This window comes from Bactrocera oleae, chromosome 4 (assembly GCF_042242935.1).
Source record: "Bactrocera oleae isolate idBacOlea1 chromosome 4, idBacOlea1, whole genome shotgun sequence".
In the NCBI taxonomy this organism is placed as follows: Eukaryota; Metazoa; Arthropoda; class Insecta; order Diptera; family Tephritidae; genus Bactrocera; species Bactrocera oleae.
In genome coordinates this window covers 69,329,592-69,352,688 of record NC_091538.1, presented here as the reverse complement: position 1 = coordinate 69,352,688, position 23,097 = coordinate 69,329,592, and the positions used below count along the sequence as shown (strand labels likewise).

General features: G+C 38.8%; 1 protein-coding gene across 23 annotated transcripts in view; it reads left to right on the top strand.

The window, feature by feature from the left end:
- The window catches only part of CAP (Cbl-associated protein), an 86,035-nt gene that overhangs the window by 19,823 nt on the left and 43,115 nt on the right, over window positions 1-23,097 (top strand). For 3 of the 23 annotated variants that reach the window (XM_070108220.1, XM_070108221.1, XM_070108218.1), the window contains exons 1-3: window positions 3,772-12,228; window positions 17,781-18,167; window positions 22,788-22,850. The exons of 3 other annotated variants lie outside the window; for them this stretch is intronic. In XM_070108220.1, the coding sequence (XP_069964321.1) occupies window positions 4,797-12,228; window positions 17,781-18,167; window positions 22,788-22,850 (7,882 nt within the window). In that variant the 5' untranslated portion in view covers window positions 3,772-4,796. Of the gene's footprint in view, window positions 1-3,730; window positions 12,229-17,780; window positions 18,168-22,316; window positions 22,466-22,787; window positions 22,851-23,097 lie in introns of those variants that run through there. 17 more of the 23 variants (XM_070108225.1, XM_070108224.1, XM_070108223.1 and 14 more) reach the window with 12 other exon arrangements.

Here is a 23,097-nt window from a genome sequence, read left to right as displayed (position 1 = left end):
AAAAAAATATGAAAGAAAAAATGCAACACTTCGTCGTTTTTACAGACGCTACAAAACCTAAATTGAGTATAACTTTTCCGGAAGTGAAAACGTGAAAACGTGAAAAACTACCACCCCAACACATTGACGATTAAGGTGTCAGCAGTTAACAGACCACACCGCTGCTCACCTGACTTCGCGCTACTGAAAAAGATGTTTCGCACCCTGCGCACTCTGCGCGCTGTAACTTTCAATAGAGTGTTGTACGAGCTCGGCGCTCACGTGTGGTTTGCAAACGTTGCAGCACTCTATTTGTGGCACTTGCGGCTTGTAAAATTGCTAATTCGCAAAAAACGTCTGGCCACAAAATTGTGCGGCAGCCGCAATACCGTATGCAACAGCTAATGCGCTTTGCAGTTTCTTGCGTTTTTCCTTTATTTACACATACTTATGCTTATTTATGTATATATGTTATATGTATGTATGTGTGACGCAACTTGCAGCTTGGTGCGCGCTGGTGGACACTCTGTTGTCTGTTGCCGGCAACTGGCAGTATTTGCTTGACCATTGCGCCGGCAATAGGGCGAGTTTTTAAAGGGACGCATAAGCCACCAAAAAGAAATACGAAATACATACATATATACATGAGTGCAAGTGGATAACTGGCGGGTGATCCCTCATTAAATTAGCTAGGCAAGTGCAGCGCGTTCGTGCGTGTGTGCGGTGCAGTGAAATAAATTGTAATAGACAGTAAATTTTGTTCATGCGCTACAACAACAATAATAAAGAAACACTTGCTAGGTACAAGCGCAAAAAATATCCATATGCTAATTATTAAAAAAATATTTGCAATGTGCAATTTGATTGCAAACAAAAATAAAATAAACTTACACACATACACAAATAAACACACGATGCTGATGAAACCCGCTTATATTTGTTAATTATTGAATGAGCGCATTCCCACATACACATATTTGTCATATGTGAACACACACTTAGACACACACACAAGTATTTGTGAATGCATTAACTTTTGTGTGCCAACTTGTTTATCGCGACAACGATCGTCGACGCTGTAGTCGCTATTCAGCCGCTAGCCGGTAACGCTACACACAGGTGACATCATCACCAATAGTAAACATAGAGTCTACCAAAAACAAGAGCGGCAACAAAAAGCCACACGAAACGCAAATCACAATAAACAAAGCGGTCACATTCAGTGAACTGTCGACGCGCTGACCAACCGACCACCGACGACCGACCCACAAACTAAGTTAGGCGAGAGGAAATACTCGTACAACAACAGCAACTACACACATGTAATGCAGTGATCTCGGTGCGCCAAGTACGGAGCGGCAGCAGTTGGGGGTGTGTGATCGAGCGCTTAGACAAAAGCTTTGCGCGCTTGCCGTTGTGCGTGTGTGCGTACGCGCAGCGAATGGTTTGAATAGAAACTAATTATTTCCAGCGCATTCTCATTAATTAGTGCTGCAAAAGTAGAGCAAAAGCCGAAGCTGCGCTTAGATTGATGATAATTGAAAATTGCGAAATTAAAAAGAGCGAAAATGAAAGAATAAACGAACAGGCGAAGGGGGCGGGGAAACAAAAAACAAGCAATAGATATGACTGAAGAGTAAAGTTGATTTACGCAGCAAACAATTTTAAAAGTAATCTGCATACCCGAGTGTCAAGCAAACGAAATAGCAAAAGCAAATAAAAAATAATAATGAAATACACTTAGAACAAAACGCTTAAAAGCAGCGCTGACTAATCAGCCGGTTTTTAGAATGTTTATTTACTTAAGCTTAAATTTAGTTAATTATTTAAAGTGTGTTTGCTAGTCTTTATAGATACATATACTACATACAAACATTACATAGAAATCTAAGCATACGTAAAAGCAAAATTTTAGTTTAGTTGTCAGTTAACTAAAAATACAATTAAGTGTTTAGATAATGCCTCGACGTAAGCAAATACGGGCGAGACAGTTCTTTAGTGGACATTATGCGTGTTTAGTTGGGATTTTTTAGAGAAATTATTAGAAAAAAAGCTTACATTTTCTCCAAAAACTATAATAATATAAAAATTAAATTTAATAAAATTTTTTTAACATTTGGCAACACTGCTTAGAAATATATTTTGTTGTGATAATTACACAAAGAATTTTTGTGAACATTACGTGTGATTAGTCGAGATTTTTTAGAAAATTTGTGGAAAATAATAATAGTCATAAGTTGAAAAAAATTAAAACCTTTTATTTATTTCTTTTTAAAACCAATTGACAACACTTCTCAGAAACATTTCGAACTAATAGCATGCTTAAACTTCGTGCGTTAAATGTCGATATTGTGGAATTTTTTCTTCATAAATATTTTGTAATTATAAAATTCAAGCAAGTGGCAACCTTTTTACAATTTTTTTAAACCGAGTATTAAATCGAACAATTTAAATAAAATTATTCTAACCGCTTCCGCCTTTATTATGGTAACATTTTGTATGATGTAGGTGTGACGAAGTTTCGTCGCGTAACATAATTTTGTTGCACTCAATAAATTTTATTGTCATTACTGCATAAATAATTTCCGCTTCATAATAGCAGATTATTGAAACTTTTTAAACCGATTTAAAGATTTTTCTCCAAATTGTTCGCCCTTTTCTGAGTAGTCGCCATAACACTTTTTTCGATATGAGTATAAACCACACTTCGGATTTGTAATAGACACATCGTTTCCTAAAAAATTGGAAATATCACCAAAATTAGTTTCCTAATTTTTTTTATGATCCGTTTATTTTCAACCCCTTTATATAATACGTTAATTTATAAATTTATGCTTCGATTTTGAACTGTGAAAATAGTCAACAGTGTAGCCGAGTTTTTCTACAGTGAAACCAAGTTTTCCTGCAAAACAGATTTTTTTTATCTTCATAAGCACCAAAATAAATCGGTGTGTGGACGAGTTAAACATAAAATATTTTATCTCGTAAATATCGTGCTTATGATTATTAATTAAGGTCATACACCAAAATATCCAATAAAATCGAGTTATCTGACAATGAGACAAATGTTTGCTTATGCTAAGTTTTTATAATAAATAAATTTTATACTATTTACCAAAAATTCAATCTACAATTTGAAAAAAACATATTTATTGTAAATATCTTGGCTAATTAATAACACTTCAATTGATATTCAATCATACAAACAACCAAAGGCATCCCGCTTTACCCAAAAACGCTGTAAGCCACAACTTTTTACCTTCATTGCTTATTCCGCTGCCATCATACGCTACTCCCCCTGTATGCGTTATTGCCAAACCGAAAATGCCTGTTTAGTATATTTTTATAGAATTTTACTCGCACGTACACACACAACCAAACAACACAAAAAACTAGAACCATTAATTTTGCTGTACAGCTCGTGTAGCGCTCCACTAGCTCCTCACCCCACAACAATTGTAAATGTGTATGCGTGTGTACGGGGAAATCGACGCTCAAAAAACCATTCAAATTTCACTCGCACTTCTATTTCCGTGGCGGGCTGCTCGCGGCGGCAGCGTACTCACAGCGCGCCATATTCTTCCACTTCGAACTTTTGCTGCTTTTCCGCTCATTTTAGCACACCAAACCAACCGAATGGCCAACCACCATACCAAAATGTGTACTATTTAGCTACAAACAAAAGGCAGCAAATAATGTTAGAAAGCAAAACAGAAAAAACACAAAAAACAGCAATAAATATTATTAATGTTGAGAGCGTTTCGAAAACATTGCGCGCACATACTATTTAGTTTGATACAACGACTCTCCGTGACGTGCGAGCGTGCACGGGTGAGCTAACGATCGCGCGCTGTTGGCGCACAAGAGCAAACGAAGCGCGAAAAGTTTTCAAAAATTCTATTTTGTTTTTGTGGTACTCAGTGGTTTTCGAAAACAAATCGAGTGAAAAATTTTGTAATTTCTCTACGCGTTATGTGAATTTTCAGTAGCGGCAGCAAAGCGATGTTGCTCGAGCTGTTATGAAATCTCCTGCGCTCTATGTATGTGTATGTGTGTGTGCCGAATACCAAAAAAAATTATAAAAGTTTTCTTAAGGCATATCCAAAATTCTGTTTTCCGAAACTTAAAAGGCAGCGCGCCAAGATACAAACGCTTCTGTGTGACATTTAGGGAAACAGTGCGCGTGTCCAATGTCTCTTGGGCCGTCGTCCACAACGGCGAATATCCGTTGAGGCTATGCTCAGCGCTCGCCGGTCGATGCTACTTTGTTGAACATTTAGTGGGGATCACTCAGTGTTTTCATAGACCTACAGTCGAACAGAATGAGTCCACGATTTTCGACAACCGAAACGAATAGCAAGAAAAAGGAGAATAAGCAGCACATTCAGCAGCAATAACAATAGAACTATTAGCGGAAATTTTGAAATACGCAATACGAATTTCAATTAATTGAGCAAACTTTTTCATACGCAACGAACTTTCCTTAAAACTGATCAAATATACATAACTGTGTATAGACATAGTATAGATACATTTTTTGTTGTTTTTGTCTTTCCTGGGTACGCGACCTTAGTCACCACAAAAAGCGCTGAAAATCACCGCAAAGCAAAAACTTAAACAAAAAGAAACGAGAACGTGCGCGGTTAACCTAATTATCATAGTAGTGGTAGAATACTGAAACATTTGCAAGCACAAGGCATACACTTGAGTACGGGCCGCCTAGAACTAAGTAGTCAATCAATAGTGATCGATGAGCGATCGTGTTGAACAAGGGACAACAAGTGCAATAAAAACTATCTAATTGAATTGGAAGTAACATGCCAAATTATCGCCAGAAAAATAAGAGGAACAAGAATAAGAATCGACAGAAGAATCAACAGCAGCAACAGCAACAGCAACAGCATCAAAATAAAAACAAAAACCAAAACCCGCAACAACCAGAAATTCAACAAACCGATCAAAACCGGCAGCCAACCGATAATAAAGACAATCAAAGTCAGGGTCAAAGCAGACGTGAGCAATCTAATCAGCAGCAACAACAACCCACAACACCTCCGAAATCACCTAAATCCCCCACACTAACTGCCACCCAAACCACACCGCGTGCTCCGCTAGACGAGCCGCGAGCAGCTACTTCACCACAGCAGCAGCCGCCGAGCTCAGAAGATGCGCGAGAAGTGGACTCTGACACCCCTCCTGCTGCGCTCAATCAGTGTCATAATTTAAATTCGAACGAACCCACAAGCAGTCACCAAACGTTCACAACTGCAGTTGAACGTGAAGAGTGCAATCGTGTGGAAGATGCAGACGCACAACTTTCGAAATTAGATAATAAGGAAGCGACACATAGTGATATAGCGCGCATTGAGGGGATAGTGGGTGCAGTGTGTGACGCAGTGCAGGAATCCACGATGGGCAATAAAGATTCGAAATCGTACATCACAAGCGATGATGACGCTGCAACATCGGCGACAGTGACAACCGAAACAGTGACAGCTTCGACTGATTTGTGCGGCATGAGTAGACCAGATCGCACCATAGCCGGTGCCAGAGAGTTGGACGAGCTGCACACGCTAGTGCCGAAAACGCAAATGGCAAAGGTGATTGTGCATAGAATAGTGCGCGAGGCGACAAGTGAGGGGGGACATAATAAGCAGCACATTGGAGACATTGACAAGGTCGAACAAGTGGCGAGTGTTGGTGAGAAATTTACTAACGCGACGACGGGTGAGCTTAAAGTGGAATTGATGGATGAGCAGAAAGTACAAATGGCGGCGACTAATGGACAAATTGAAGGGACCGCACTGCAAGAGCCGGTACAAAGTACAGCGAAGGAGATCGAGACACAACAATCTAAGGTGATTGTGCACAAGATCGAGCACAAGCAGGAAGAAGAGCAGAAAGCAGGGCAGACAAATGTTAAACCGAAAGTTATAGTGCACGCTTTTCAGCATAAAGAAGACGATCTAACGGTTAAACAAAAATCAGGAGCTTTTTCTACACAAAAAACTAGCCATACGCCGCAATCGAATGCCGGTGCAAAGGTGATCGTACACAAGATCGCACAGACATCGAACGATAATGCAGGTGCTAGTCGAATACAGAGCGTTGAAAGCGAAAAATCAAGATGGACTTCAACTAATGCCGCTTGCGTTAGCCCCAAAGGTAGGCCTGATCAAAATGATGACTCGAAAGTCATTACACATCACATACAACTCGAATCTACATCACCCATTAACTATCGCGTTGATTCGCCTGACACTGACAGCCCCACATCGCAGTTGTACCGCAGCAAACAAGCACAATTGCTCAATAAAAGTATTGTGCAAATACAAGAGCTGAGCGACGAAAGCTCCAGCGAATATAACGACAATCCGCCTGTGATAAGCGAAGCCGAGTCCGAGACCGAATCTGCGGCTGGCGCTTGCGCTTTAGACTATGCACAAGCCGTGCGCACACTCTCTCCTGAAAACGAGGACAACTACGAGATTTTGCGCAAACCCCCCACCATACCAAGTCCGGAGCAACAAGATCTGAAGCAGCGGCGCGCACAAAAACGTGTGGCGCTCGAAACACATTTCCTGCCACAATTATTAAGTCCACGTTATCTGGACAGCATTATGGAAGAGAATAGTGACATGAGCGATGCGCGCAGCGATTGTTCCGAGAACCCCCTGATGACAACACACTCCGGCGACGATTTGCATGATGCATCCGCGTCGAAAGTGCGCAAAGCCAATGAAGTATTCCCGCGCAGCAATTTGGATTTCACGCGACGACATCCGAAAAAACAGCTTGGCGCTTTGCCAAAAAAACCATTACCCATACGCGAAGAGCCTGTTGCCATGGTGGTTGCGGCCAAATTGATCGATAACGCAATAACTCCCGCACAGGAATGTTGTACGCGTTTGTCCAGCGAGCACACGCCCGAATCGGAAGCAGCTGAAGTGATATATCTGAGTAGTTCGGCATCGAGTAGCCTGTCCGATCTGATGGAGCTCGACGCGGAGGGTGACGGCGATGACGAGTGCGGCAACAGCAGTCACTCAACGATCGATCTCGACACGGACGTAAGGGAAATCATAACACGACCAGGCAGCGAGGAGTGTGCGACGGCAGCAAATGATAGTCGCGAGAGTACACCTGTTAATCAGACATCAACAAGACTGTCAGAAAATAATGAAATGCAAAAAATTTATACAAATAACAATAACAATCAGAGTGGTAGTATAGAACAAATAACGTCAGCGGCAGCCGCTGTTAATGGCACAAATATTGACACAGCCAAGATCACTAATCCCATTGAGCACAGAATATTTGAGAATTTAAAAAGTTTGCAATTGCTGGCGGAGCCAATTGGAGAGCGCGCACTCTCCAACGGCAGTGGCGAAACAAAAACAAACACGACAACAAACACTAGTAAGCGTACAACAACAGCAATTAGCGAGTCAGAGACGGAGACGGAGACGGAGATGAGTTCAGAGACAACAACGGAGAGGTGTGAATATTTGCGCAGCTCGAGCAGCAATGGCAGCGGTAGCGGCAGCAGCAGTCTCACTAGCAGTATTGATGCTAAGTATCCGCCAGCCATAATTGCGACTAGTGATAGTTTAAACGTTGACCCAGCAGTGCTGCTTGAAAATATTGAATTAGAAATGAATAGCGTGCGCGATATATTGAACTCGCATACAATCGAGACAACGGCAACAACGTGCGGGAATCAGCATGTCTCCAATACGCGTACTTCGTGTGAATTGAAAAATATTGATAATTTTAATAGTGCTAAGAATGTTTCGCCCTCACCACCACCCATACCACCACCACCCACCAGTGCTAGTGCTAGTGATTTTCATAGTGATTTTGCAGGTTTTCAAACACAGCCAACACCACCGCTAATACCCGCGCGTGTCCCACAAGACAACACCTTCCACTCTGCATCTACACTTACAACAGAACAGAAGTGTCCACAATCGCCAACAACAAATACACTCTCCCCTAACACACATAACGTTTTGACCTCACTATCCTTGCTGTCGCGACAAGAGTCCGCCGAGTCCCATTGCTCCGACAGCACACAACACAGTCAGTGCACAGCCATTAATGTTGGCTCGCGCCCCTCTACCGATCATGAATTGACGCCACCACTGACTGCAATCTCACCCATTTCAGATGCACAACAGCAACGTCAGCACACTGAATGGAAATATGGAGAAAATAGTGAAAGCGTCGCCAACACATACGGTCAGAAAAACGATTTAGAATATCCGAGCGCACCGCAAAAGGATGCTTCAATTAAAAAGTTACGTCTCTTATGTACCGAAACACTGGCCTCCATGCCATATGGCGAGCAGGTACTAGTAGAGCTGGCCACAGTAGCACAGAATATAGGTGAATTGCAAGCAAAGGCGCCAACACAAACGCAAGCGGAGAAAATTTCAGCGCTGGCACAAGGAACCACACACGCACCGAACATGCCATATCCATTACCCCAATTACCACACATAAGCGAATTGCAATTGTCGATCGCTGACGGTCGTACGCCCACAACACTCAGTGAACCACAGAACGCACAGGCGTCACACAGTGCTACCTCCACACATACGACTACTACCCACAATGTGGCGATCACACAGCTCAGTGATCCAGTAGGCGCAACGCGTGATCTCACTGCCGCCTCTGCAAAATTATTGCATTCGCCACCACCACCGCCAGTGCCCGCACCACCTGTGCGCTACAGCGATGCGCCTTGGTTGGGCGTACCAACAGCAGCCGATCCCAATGTGCTGGTTTGTCTTTCGCCCGCGCAACAGCATCAATTGACGAACAACACGCAATCCTCGCAACAGGCTGGCGCCCAACAAACACCACAACCCGATCAACTTTTGGATGCACATCAAAAGTTTCTGGAGCGACGTGGCTATCACGAATACACCGACGAGCAGATGAAATCACTCAATGCTGAGTTGCAACAGGAGGAGCAACAGATATTGAAGACGGCAGCGTATATGAAGAAATTACGTAAAAGCCTAACACCACCACCGCCGCCCGTACCGCCACCACCAGTGCCAGCGAAGAATGCCGAAACGGCAGCGAAGGCACAAAATCAAGCAAGAATAGCCGCGTCGTCTTCGTATGTGTGCAGCGACCACAGTCAACGCGTTTATGACGTAATACAAGATAGAAATGCCAATGAGCAAATATCAGCCACTTTTGCGGATGGAGAACAGCGGCAGCAGATACAACCGAACCAGTCAGAACAAAAGCGTTTGCTAAAGCTAATACAGAATACTGACGCGCCAGCTGATGCTGTTGCTGTTTCGGTAGATGGCTCATCATCAACATCTTCGGCACAACAACAGTCATCATCACTTGAAAATAACTCAAGGCAAACGAGTGCCGCTGCCGCTGCACAGGGTGGCGCGCCAGCATTCGCAGGAAAACAGCCAACAGCCAGCGCTGATACACGGCAGTATTCAAACGGAAACGCGTCCGAATCAACCAGCATTAGTAGAGTGTCCGATTTGTTCGCTGCTAATAATTACACAAAGAACAGTTTCCCAACAACAACATCCACGACCTCAGTCAATATGCAGGGTGTCGAGAGTGAATTGGCCAAAATGTTCCCATCGATGGGCACCAGCGATATTTTCGATAGCAATCGTAAACGCTTCTCCAACATCGAATCTTCTACTACATCGAAGGACGGCACCTATTGCGCCCAACTCCAGAGTACGCTGCCCAAACGGTACTCCAATATCGAGACGCACTCCTACGAGGCGAAAAAACGCATGGAAAATGGACAAGTGGTCTATGACTACAGTAATTCACAACACGAGCGTACATCGGATGGTGACAAGTCCTTGGAAAGTGCATCTACGCCCTCTTTGCTGCAATTCCCCGTCAGAGAACCGTCCAAAGAATTTCTGCAGTACCCCGTGGCCGGCGATGGCGTATCAAGTAGAAGCGGAAATAGTGAAATTATGTCAGCAATAAAATTAAACACAACAGAAAATGAAAAAACAACTACAGAAACAAAAGAACAAACAAACGGCATAAACATGACAAATTTCGTACACCCTGCCGCCACCACCACTTCTACCACAGCTACAACACAGCACAACCCCACCGATCGCACGTTTGGCACAATGGCTACAACGGAGACTACAATAAAAGAAGAACATATTAAAAATAGTCAAGAGTTTGGTAGTGGCACGGTACGACCGCAAGCCTCAAGTGGTGGTGGCGACAGCGGCAATGCTTATGAAGAATTTAGGCAACGTGCCAAAGCAGCAGCGGACGGCGGTGCGTTCGGTGCTTTCGGTGGTCAGACGCCAGCCACCGCGCCACCGCTTGGCGAAAGCAATAGTAAGCATTCCGCTTTCAATTTCCAACATGACAAACTGTTCAAGGACTTTGATGCGTTGTCGCAACAATTACATATGGAACTCGAAGAGGGTAAGGTGCAACGTCAGCAACGCGAAAAGTCTGCATCACTTTTCGATCTCAATCGTTCGCAGTGGAATTTCAAGGACCATTTCGATGAGTTGAAAAAGCAACGGCATCAGCACATGCAAGAGTTGGAGCGTGAAATCGAGCGTTCGATGCGTTCGCGTCAATTGAAGGGGTGGGCAAATGATGGTGCACAAAACACCACGAGTACACACTCTGCTAGTCGTACTTATGAAATACCAATACAAATTGAACAAAGTAATGGTGATTACGGCAACGCGCATCTAAATGGTTTTGCGCGCAAAAGTGATAGAAGTTCAGCGCCTAGAGAACTAACACAGGCGCGCTCCTACAATATACCCATTGTAATGGAAAATGGTGACGCGCCAATAGTACCACCACCGCCAACAGCAGAGTATGATACAGTGGATGATGCGTCACGATTCAGACGTGCAGAGTCGATGTTTAATCTCACTGAGAACACGCAACGCACGCAAACTCAAACACCACAAACATATGCTACCTACGACCGGCCTAAATCCGCCGCTGCAGATGATTGGGCACGTTATGCAAGTGACTTTGGCTCTTCGGAAAATATTACACGTCCTTTCGCACGTGAAGTGGAGATCTGCTATCAGCGTCAGCGACCACGTACCATACGCGCGCCTCGCCTTACCGCCTCCACCAATGATCTTTCGTCGTACACGCACAGCTATGATAACTATAACGCTTACAATGCGCGTCGCTCACATGCGCCTATGTTGCAACCTGTGGCACAGCAACAACGACCACATCACGGCAGTTGCTACTCAGTGCTCGAGCGTGATCCCAATCCAACTTATATAAGCACAACAACGCGACGCGGCGTATCGCCAGCACCAGTATCGCCAGCGCCGCAAGCGGCAGCACAGGAGCCGCTCTACAGCCCACATGCGCCTGAGCGGCAGCGTCGCGCCTCACTACCACGTGAGATACAACAGCAGCAACTTAAATATATAAGTAGCAAAGAAGAAGAGCTACGCATGGAATTTGAACGTTTGCAAAACGAACGACGCCGACTGATGGATGAGCTAAATACGCAACCAGCTGCAACTCTACAAATGCCACAACATCCAATGCGTGACATATACCGACCAGTGCCAAAGTTGCCCACACTCACGGAAGATGAAGTGTTCCGACAGCAAATGGCTGAAGAGTGGCTGAGCAAAGTAGCGGAACGTGAAGAGCGCCGCCTACAGAAAATCATCAAAATCTCCAAGGTCAATGAGACGCAACAGGGACAGCAACAACCGCCTGTGCCGCCACATCCCAAACCTGACATTAGCGATGAGTTCCTTAAACGCGTGCAGGAGCGACGCACGAAACTGGCTATGCCAGCTGACAGCGATTGGGAGAGTGGAGCCGAGTCACAGCCTGCCAGAACAGGACATGCGAGTGAGAGTGATGCTGAGGTGCCGCCAGTGAAAGTGATCGAAGGAAAATCGGAAGCGGATTTGCGCCAATTACCGCGTCATCTACGCGAATTTGCACGCTTCTCAAATCACAATGAAGAGAAAATCGATGGTGGTCATCGGGTGGTGCATCAGGAGGAGGAGCGTCGGCAAGAGGCGAATGGTAATTCTATGAGTAGTGCATTAAAGAAATCGTCTATGGTGAAAACTGTGAAAATTGCAAGACCGGAAATCGTAACAAACACTAGCCAACGTGTAGCGGCACCGCCAGTAAGTGTGCAACAACACGAACAACCGCGACAACAACCACAACAAGGGCATAGCCGTACAGCAAGCGGCGGTGAAACGGGTGAGTGCATGCAAAATGTGAACGCTCCTACATTACAAACTATTCGTAAAACATTTGCTTCAGCTTCTAGTACTACTACTACCAACTCCTCCACCATAACCAAGTCCAACTCAAATTCCTCGAACGCTACCGATACAATCGATACTACTACCACTACTGCTACTACTACAAGCGACAATGTTGTTGCAACGGGTAATTCAAACGACTCAAATGAATCCACTCCAACCTTACCCGCTTTAATTGGTGCTGGTAGCTTTTTGGGTACTGCGATCGTAGTCGGCTTGTCGATTTGGAGCGCTTGGACTTAAATATGAATTCGATCAGCAAATAAGCAAGCGTGACGTGTATTTTTATTTGTTGTAGAATTAATGAAAATTTCAAAGAAATTAAATGGCTAAGAAAACGAATAAAAAGAATAAATAGCACAGTATAACGGCAAAACAGCAATGACCTTGAGAAATGTCGCATGAGCTCCTCATAAGTCATACATTTTTGTTATAGCGCATAAATTTGAGAGGGATATAATATTCAAAGAAAAAGATTTTAAATATTTTTTGTCACTTTATTGCACAGGTTGGGTTGCCAAACGGCAAAAAAGCCAGTGAAATTATTAGCATTTTTTTTTTGATATCATATGACATGTGATGGGGGTTTCAACATTTAAGAGAAATTTTAACAAAAAATTTTACCTGGCTTGTTTTAGTAATAGGAAATGTGAATAAGAGGCAGCAATATTTTATTTTAATAACAAAAAATTAAAAAAAAAGTAAAAAACAATAAATTTTGAAGCTTTTTAAAATAAATAATGGTAATTAATGCTGATAGATTTAGAGTAAAAATAGATTTTGACTAAAAGCAAATGTATTTTACAGAAATAAAAATATTATAAATAATTGTTGGAATTTATTTTATAATAATATTTTGCAAAATTAAATTTGAAAATTCAATAAATCTCAAACAAGTAAACTATTTAAAATCGGCGTTCAACTCAGCGGCAAATTTAAAAAATATATCTGAAAAACAAAAATTTCGTAAAACCCCAAAAAATACTATTTAAAAATAAAAAAACTGCGTAGCTTAGTTGAATATACAAAAAATATATAAAAGAAATTAAAATTTTAAACAAAAAAAATATTAAAATAAAAAAATTAGAAACGCCAAAAGCACAAAAAATTTTAATTGCATTTTGAAAAAATAAGAAATATAGACTAAAAATAAATCAAATAATTAGTTTTTAGGGAAATTTTGAGTACGCTGAAAACCCCTTTCTGATTAAGCCGAGACCTTTCAGTGGGTTTTGCTATTATACTGTGCTATTTTTTGTATAAAAAAAGCCAAAACTGCTTTGAAGATATTTACAAAACATTAACGCGCGCCGAGCCCACATACGATCCGCAGCTGTCATGTCTTCATTTGTCACCACGTTTTCATCTATCCACACCAAACACATAAAAAATCACCAAGAGGCTAGTGCATATAAATAATATAATTGATAATTAGGATAAATCATACTCTTGAGTACTTAAATGTTTCATCAACTTCTCTTCATTGTACAAAAAACAAAAAATGCTGTCAACTTTCTGCTTAATGTAACTACATACCCACCTCATATACGTATATGTAAATACGTGTATGTAAAATATCCCAACAACCTACTTTCCTATCTAGCCACCACTGTAACTACTCCACGCATCAATAGCTCATCGGTAAAGTTGAAAATAACTACATACATCTGTGGTACTTTGTAAATAATTGTGCGCCAAAACTTTAAAATTTTTACTTCAAAATCAACTTCAACAACCAACCATCTGGGAATATTTGTATCTATACATACTCGTACATATGTAGTTTTGTCTACACAACTCACAAATTAGTTAAATTGTACACTATAAAAAGTTAATGTTTCTCTTCAATTGCTCGCTTTAGTCGACGCTGCTGAAACAGCGCCCTTTACAACAACACCACCACCACCCCATTCACCATTCTTTAGCAAGCTACCAGTATCGCCCTCCTTTGACGAGATGTTCGCCACGTCACCGTTCAAAAGCCGAATTTATGACGAATTCGAAAGGTTTTGGCGTAGCTTTGATCATACCACATAGCTCTGAAGCTATCTACATACCTACATTGCAACAACCACAAAAAATTATATACAAGCCGCAGTAATGTGTCATGTGATGTTGCAACAACATTTCGTGCGATTTGCAACTAGCAAGCCGAGTATTCCCGAACCCTGTGAATGAAACCCCGTATTGTGTAGTCTTATCTACTTACGTCTTACATATACACCTACTACCACTTCTACTATTAACTACTACAATTACAACAACAACAATTTATTAAACTATTTTAATTTTTTATGAATTATTACTAAAATTTATTTGGATTATTATTATTTTGTATTACTTCTAAACGATATTCGCGAAAACGATATTAACGAAATTATAAAAAAAAATTAAAATAAAAAATAATGTATTTATAAAAAAATCAAAAGTACTAATGAAATTAAAAGTGATGCATATATTTATAAAAAAAACATAAACAACAATTACTGTTACAAAACCAACCCGCTTGTAAAATTAGTAGATGAAAATTATGTCTGTATGCTCTTAGTTTAATAATATGTATGTAATAAATATTAATGCAGTTCTTTGTTGAATAAAAATACATATTTATTGTTTTAACCAATCAAAAAAACAAAAAAAATTATAATGCTGTTTGTTTTTTGTCTTTTGATTGATATGTTTACCACATTTTACGTATGTATGTATTATATGCTGTCCTGTATATATTTTTTTGGTTTTCTCTTCGTTGGCTGCTCTGCTTTTGCATGTTGATCTAGCGCGAAAATCCTCCGTTTCTTTATCTATATTCCTTTTTACCGTTACTTTTTTGGCAATGACAATTCGAAATAAAATAGTATTATTTATTTATTAGTTTTTAATTAATTAATTTAATAATTTAATTTTGTAAATCAAAAAAAAAGATTTTTGAAATTATCGAAAATTTTCAATATTTGTTTATCAACCTACACATCAGATGTGTCACTTCTTAATGTACAATATATATATTTATTATATATGTATGTGTTAAGTATGCTCATATTTTTATAAATTATTGTTATAAAATTCTCTTAATCTTATATAAATTTTTTTCCCCAATCCGAAACGTAAGCAACTTGTCAGTATTTGCTATTTATTGTAGAATAAATACTCAAAACGTAGTGTAAAATTGTGCGCTTGGTACAATTATAGTCGTCTTCGATTCGCCACTTCTCCACTAGCTTTATTTGAGCTCCGCGCTCTATTATAGGATTCACACATGACAGCAACGACGAAGTTATTTATCTTCAATAGAAATATAAAAAAAGTCCAATTAAGCCTCTATTTTTTATTTCCCTATAATGAACTCTGAGAAACAAATATTTTTAAGTTATGACGCTATAATTAACTTCTACTTGTATGTCAATATATTGAGAAAACCCACTTGGAGTATTTGTGTACACATATTTATATATAATAATTAGCTAACCTGTTCAGCTAATTATTATTTTCTGTTCGGTACCAAAATTAAAAGTTGTATTAGGGTGGTTCTTTATTTATTATATACACAAAAAAGAACATATTTCAGACTTTGTAAGTTAGAAAAAAGTTTTGGAATATATTTTTCACTAGTATTCAGGTGTAATGAATTCAGTAATCGTAAAACTTTTTGTGGTCTTAAATAAGTTTTCATATACAATTGTATACTGAATTAATGTTTATGCAACATTTCGTTTTCATAATCGGACGAAATTGTGCATTAACCAATTTTGATTTCATTGATAAACTTTTTTGAAAAATTTTTAACACAAATATTCTTGTACAAAGATATAATTATCGAACATCAAATTTAAAAAAAATGAACTCAATGCTGAACTTTTGCCATAACCAGAGTTTTTTGGTTAAGCCTTGGCTAAAAAAAATTACAAATAAAAAACTCCTTTCTTTTTGGGATTTTTTGGGAAAAAATTCGAAATACATACGTACATCCACCTATCCTAATGTGTATATATATATAAGGGTGGAACGAAAAAAAAATTTTTTTTTGCTTAGCCTGAGGGTAAATTTGTTGATTAAAAAACAAGAAAATTTTTAATATCTAGTGGCGGCCCACTCACTTTTAAAGTAAATTCGAGTTAAAATCTTTTTTGGACACAAAAAGAAATTTTTTTTGGTTTAAATTCTTCACATTTATATAAAAATTAACGAATTTTACGGTTTTTGACTCAAAATTTATTTTAACGCTTAAGGAAAGCATGTTGTCGTTTAAGACTTTTTCCACACAAAAATTTTTAAGTTGATAACTTTTGATTGGCCAGAAAGAGGACTCTCCCCAGCTTCTAGAATACTTATCAAATTTGTTTTACGAAATAAAAACTTTAACTCAAAATTTACTTTAAAAGTGAGTGAGCCACTTCTAGATGTTAAAATAATTTTTCTTTTCCAAAAATTTTCTTGTTTTATAATCTACAAATTTTACCCTCAGGCTAAAAATTTTTTGTGCGCACCACCCTAGTATACATATCTCATAAATGTCGAAAGTCGCATGTGTTCAACTTAGAAAAAGTAACAAGAAACGGAAATTGCAACGAAGTGAGGCGAACAATTAACAGATCCGCTACTTAACATTCGAGAGATAAAGAGCAAATAAAAAGTCTCGTAAATAAAAGAAAAATAGCAACGCGATTCATCTGTAAGAAATATGAAAAATAAGAATCAAATCGTTACAACTTGGGCATGCAATTACCGTTAAACCGCGACCCGACGCTCAAAGCACGCGAACATCTCAACCAGCAAACAAGCAACTTAAATTGCAGATCAACTAAAGAATCGCAAAGAGCAAAAGTTGAGAATGAAAGAAAAAACTTAAATAAAATACAAAAGATAAGATAAAAGCGCGCATGAAAAGGAAGTTTCAATTAGGTCGGCCAACAGATCAGCGGCTTTTGTGGCACTTCTGGCACGCTAATTGGTTTGATGGACGGACTAGCGGTCAGAGCGTTGAACCACAAATTCAATAATTATAAGCGGCATGGAAAACAAATGAGCAAGTATTTAAAATTAAACACATACATACACGCTTATATAGCAATTTAAGCGAAATCGACGCAAAATTGAAAAATAAAACATTGAAAAGTGATATTTTTAAGTATGCAGGTCATTGAACGATGGCAAATAACATAAAATCAAAATTTCTGCTCATCAAAATTCTACGCGCCTTAATAACGCATGCTACACGCATCCTAAATACCCCAAAGCTGCTGTTGTACACTTTCAAGAAATCTGAAAAAATCAAAATTTCAAACCCATCACCGAATATTGGCACAAAATTCCTCACATCCTTCCGTTGCCCGTTCCAAATTGAAACATACATACAAACATTCGTTTTGTGGCTGTCAGTTGATCTTGTCAATGATCAAGTTTCTTATGAGCTTTACCCTCTTCTCTCTCTCTTATTTTTTATTCCTTTTCTTCTTCATATTTGTTTCTTCAACCAAACAATCACTTTAGTCGTCACACGTAGGAGCCACATTTCCACTGCCACGTCAAGTACGCGCAGCAGCTACGAAACGCACGCCAAACTGCAGCAGCAAAGCATTTCGAGCACAGGTGGAGTAGCTAGTGGTGCTATGGTTGATGCTGACCAACAACAGCAGTCGCACACGCACCTCAAGCACCACAATCACCAGCAGCAACACCAGCATCACCACCATCATCAGCACAGTCACAGCCACAAAACGAGCAGCAGCAGCAGCCGGCCGCCAGCGCCACACGTGCGCACCTGCAAGAAGACACGTTTCCTGCTGGAACCGAATCGCCGCAGTTGGTCCGAAAGCGATCTGCTTAAGGAGATCGACAGCGAACTGAAGCTGGCGAAGGGCTTTCTCTATGCAAATGGTGGGTGAGTCAGTCATTCGGTCTGTGATTGTGTGTGTGCAATTTAGCTAATGTCTGCATGTCACCCCCACCCCTCTTAGTACTTTGACGAGTATATGAGTTGTACGTGTGGTAATATAGTTATTCCTAAAAATGATTTCACATATACGAGCTAATTGTTATTGAGTTGCATTTGAAGTAGATATGTACATGCGTTTACAACCCAATGTTCACCCAGCCATGTACCTCAATTTAATGTAATTCCCTCTATATGAATAATGTTAAATTTGAAAAACAAAAAAATTATTCAAAAATTATCAAAAAATTCTTTACTCAATTGATTGAAAATTTGTTTGATTTATTGATCCGATACACATCTGATTATCGATATGCATAAGTGTCAATTGGTTTTCTTTGCAATTATTATTTGTTTCGTAGTTGTTAACCCCAATTATTCAAAAATTTATTACAATTTGCCGTTATTTCTGCATGAATTATTTTCAAATTAGTTAATTGCTAAGGAATATCGAAATGAGTTTAAGAAGTATGTGTTGAAAGTAAGGTGTTGTAGTAATTAAGCAAATTTTCAGAAAAATTGGTTATTCGTCCAATATTTCTGGAATTGAATTAAGGGGCACACATACTATGAAATAAAAAAAAAAAAACGATTTTTACTTATTTCGTTGTGTTAACCTATTAAAGTCTTAATTCGATATCTCGAATAGTTTTTGAGTGAGTCGGTTAGTTGCACCTACCATTCAGCATTATAAGTGTTTTCGAAGAATGAAAAGATGGGCTGCTGTGTTGACCGATTCCCATAACCTGTCGAACGTTAGTTGATAAGATCATGCATTTCGTAGTTAGACGAATTGGACTTCCATTGAGCACATTGAGCATGGGCAGTCTAAATCTTTTTTGGGCTCATTTTATTATCTTAAATTTCGTCTAAACTTCTATTGCAAGAGTAATCGTTGGCTATACTTCTGAAATTATTCGATCTCTGCAACACGAAAAACACAAAACCAGACGACCTCGCAGTTGACTTGAGGATGCGAGTATGTTTTTTAGATTTCTGATTTTTATTTTTCAAAAGGCGAAAGGATACTTATTAACTATCATTGCCGTTTACTATCAACGAGTTGAAATAGACATTTATTCGATCGTCAGATTTATGACCATTTGCGTAAAATTTCTATAAATATGTATTATATAGTAGTTATTCTCTAAAAGATTCGAGGATAAAAAGGTACTAGTTACTCAAAAGTAAACACTATGCTCTTTGGAACATGCGGTAAGGAAACTTTGTGACATTTAAGTGAAATCTCTTAGAATATATCCATTAATTATTTGAGAACCACTATTGACAACCAGTGTTGCAATAGAAAGCATACATATCCAGACATTCTATATGCACGCTGAGTTAAGTGCTTCGCTAATGGTTACTCAAATTCGTGGAAACACGCTGGATTTGATGATTATAATCCACTTATTTTCGAATTTAAAATATACATTGGTTTTAATGACTGCGAACATATTTCACACTTATTTAACTCGTCCATTATCCAGATGTTTGCATTTCGAAAGGGAAACTATTTTTATGCGATAGCTTGTTAACTCGATATTTGTGCCATTAGCATCCATTTTTAGACAACACAACGCAATGAACAACTTGTTGGAATTTTTTTATTTGAACTAAGAAAGTGTCAAATGGAGACACTCGAAACACATAAATTGTCAACAACGTTGTATAAATACAGACACACTGACACACAGATGCTAATGTATATGGATCTTAAAGTAAATTTACATATCTATCAGTCGTGACATGACACACCGCGCTAAGGCGGCAACGCGACATTCAACGATCGAAAGTGAGAACGGATGTTTTGTTGAAATTTTCCCAACGTCTTGCTAAATATGATCGATAGGCCGCTATGCCGAAAGTGAGCAGAGTGGTGAGGCATTGGGTGAATGAAAACTAGAAACATTTATTGAGTGCGTGCGAACTATTTATGTTGAACAAAGTGTGTCTCTGGGTTAGGAAAACAATTGCCTAACCTCACCTAATGTTTCGGCGTATGTACTCGCCTTTGTAACATTAACAGTTGCTGCTGCTTAATTTGCAGTTGGCGTTGCCTCAGTGTCGCAGCTGATCAACGCTCAGTGTTTGCGCCGTTCGTTGCTCTGCAATTGTTCATCTCTCCCAAGAATAGGATATTAAGAAACTCTGCGCATAATCCAATTGAATATTTCAAAAAGCCGAGCGATGTTCACACCTGATGATTATTGCTCGGCAAATACTCGATATTTGAGTGAAATTCAACTATTTATTCACTCATAAATTTTAATGAGCTGAGCAAAAGTGGGCATATGTGAAACAGTAAATAATAATTAGTTATATATATACAGTATGAACTGGTTATATCACGAAATTGCGAACAAACAATTTTTGTCGATCCGAAACTTTATAATTTTTCAGAATAGAATTTTGCGTTGATTTTGAGTGTTTTTAACATGTAGTACATTTGTATATGTTAAAAAAACTCAAAATGAAATCAAAATTATAGTATAATAAGTTTTTAAATATTTATAAAATTTTAAAAGCTTTCTTGCACATACGATCTTACTATATATTATAGTACTACAATGTGGTACATAATTTATAATTTGGAGTATTCGAATATATTGTACATATACTCATATAATCGAATGTATATAAAAGTATACATATATAAAAACGAAAAAGCTTTTAAAAATGCCTTAGTCTTAATGAGTTTGCACTGTGCTTTGGTGACCAACAAATGGAGGATGAAATTGGACATTTTTTGGAAGGAAAAATTAAAAAAAAAAAAAAAGAAAAAACTATATTACCCATCAGAGGTACATTTCTTATAGCATAAAAGTGTGTAAAAAGAACTTTAAATTCATTTTGATCGGCCAGTTTGTATGGCAGCTATGTATATGCTATAGTAGTGCGATATCGGCCATTCCGAAAAATGAGCAAGTTCTTGGGTTTAAAAGGACGTCTGCAAATTCAGATCGATATTTCAAAACCTGCCACTCCCTCAGTTTTTAAGATATCGATCTGAAATTTAGCGTATATACAGAATCACCATATACAAAGATGGACATGACTAAATCGACTCAGCTAATCACGTCACTGACGTAGCCCTTTGTGTGTTACAAACTTCATGGCAAACTTAATATATCTTGTTCAGGGTACAAATATTAGCTGATGATAAAGTAGAACAAGGCATACAGAAAGCTTGATTAAAATACAATAATTAACGACATTAGATGAAATGTTGCAAAACAAAAGCGACAACCGCAGCAAACTTTGCTCTTAAATCATTAGTGAGGCGAAAACTCGAAGAACTTGACAGTTTTAACTGGCTGCCTTTTCTCATACTCTCCCTCGTGACGTAGCGGGTCACAATCTTTGAAAATATATCATTCTTTGCAGCCCCCTTCCAAAAGAAAAGCGTTTATGTTTTTGCCTCTGAGTTTCACTTGTTTCAAATAATGCATTACTTAAGGATTTTCGTGACATTTTAGTGTTCTCGGGTTTTATCTCCTTTGCAGAAATAAATAGTAGTTTTTAGTTGAAGTTTATTGAATTGTGGCCTAAAATAGCAAAGACCAACAATATTTTTCAATAAAATATTAGTATTCACAGTTTTTTCAAGAAAGAGACTAGTCAATCGAAATGATTTTCAAAGGACTGTATTATTTTAAAAATTTTACTTAAAATAATTTAATTTTTTTACCAGCAGAGCTTAGAAATGTGTATAGATATATTGTTTTTTTTGTTTGTATTTTAAAAATTTCATTATTTATTTTGTGCTATCACCCCACTGTACACCTCTACGTTAAACTGATTGCTGTCCACTAGCCATTGCAGCGCGTTCGCCATATGCTTATTGTTTACGAAAGTTTTCCAATACTCTTTTTTGAGCTCATTTTATTCATAAAAAACTTTTCTATGCTATATTCAACTTTTCTGTCGCTTTTTCGAAAATACAGAATAAACAAGAAGCAATGCGAGCCAATAGCCGATCCGCCAATATGTAGTCCATTCGTATCTCAAAACGCTCACTCGTCCAATTACCCGATCTGCACGATTCGAATATGCTTTTCGAAAGTAAAAAATAAAATCAAAATAAATTGAAAATTTCGTGCAAGTTGAGCGGCGGACGCAAAGGCGTACACACAACCCACCAAAAGCGCGTTCGTTTTGTATATTTACGGTTTTTAAATTTTTTTTGAAAATAATTTCATTTTCTGTTTTTTGTAAAAACGCGTCAGCAAAATGGGACAGGGTTAGTTTTTTGTAGAAAAAAATTAAATGAAATTTACTGATTTTTTTAGTGTTCCAAATGAAAAAAAATATTAAACTTGTGAATTTCTACAATTTTGTGTGAGCCTCAATTTAGTGAGAGCAATAAAAAAACCATGAAAAAATAATTAGTGATGTAATGTTCGTTTTTGTCAGTCAAGTGCAATTAAACGCTAGCAAAATTTGAAAATTCCAATTAAAGTGTCACATATCTCACACACAGCAGCTAGTTAAATAACTGTCAAGTGAAAAATCATAAAAGCTCTGAGTTAGCCTCCCGCTATATCTTTTCCGTTAACTTGCAGAGCCAGCAACGAAAGGCAGCATGTTCGTACCGAAATTCAAAGCGACCGCACCAAGTGGCTCAGGTAATCAAAGAGCATAGAAGTGGTCACGCATAGTCATTATCAGCCCATCTTCTTTCGTCTCATTGCCATCGTCATCCATCACCATCATTATCCAGCATCTCATCAGGCGCATCAGCGACTCGAAAAACATTCGCGCTTAGAACCTTGTCTAGCATAATTGAAAGTCTGCGTGTGTTTTATGAGTTCATCTGCCCCAGTTCCGACTTGTGTCACCATTTGAAAGAGCGTCTATCTTCCAAATCGCGAT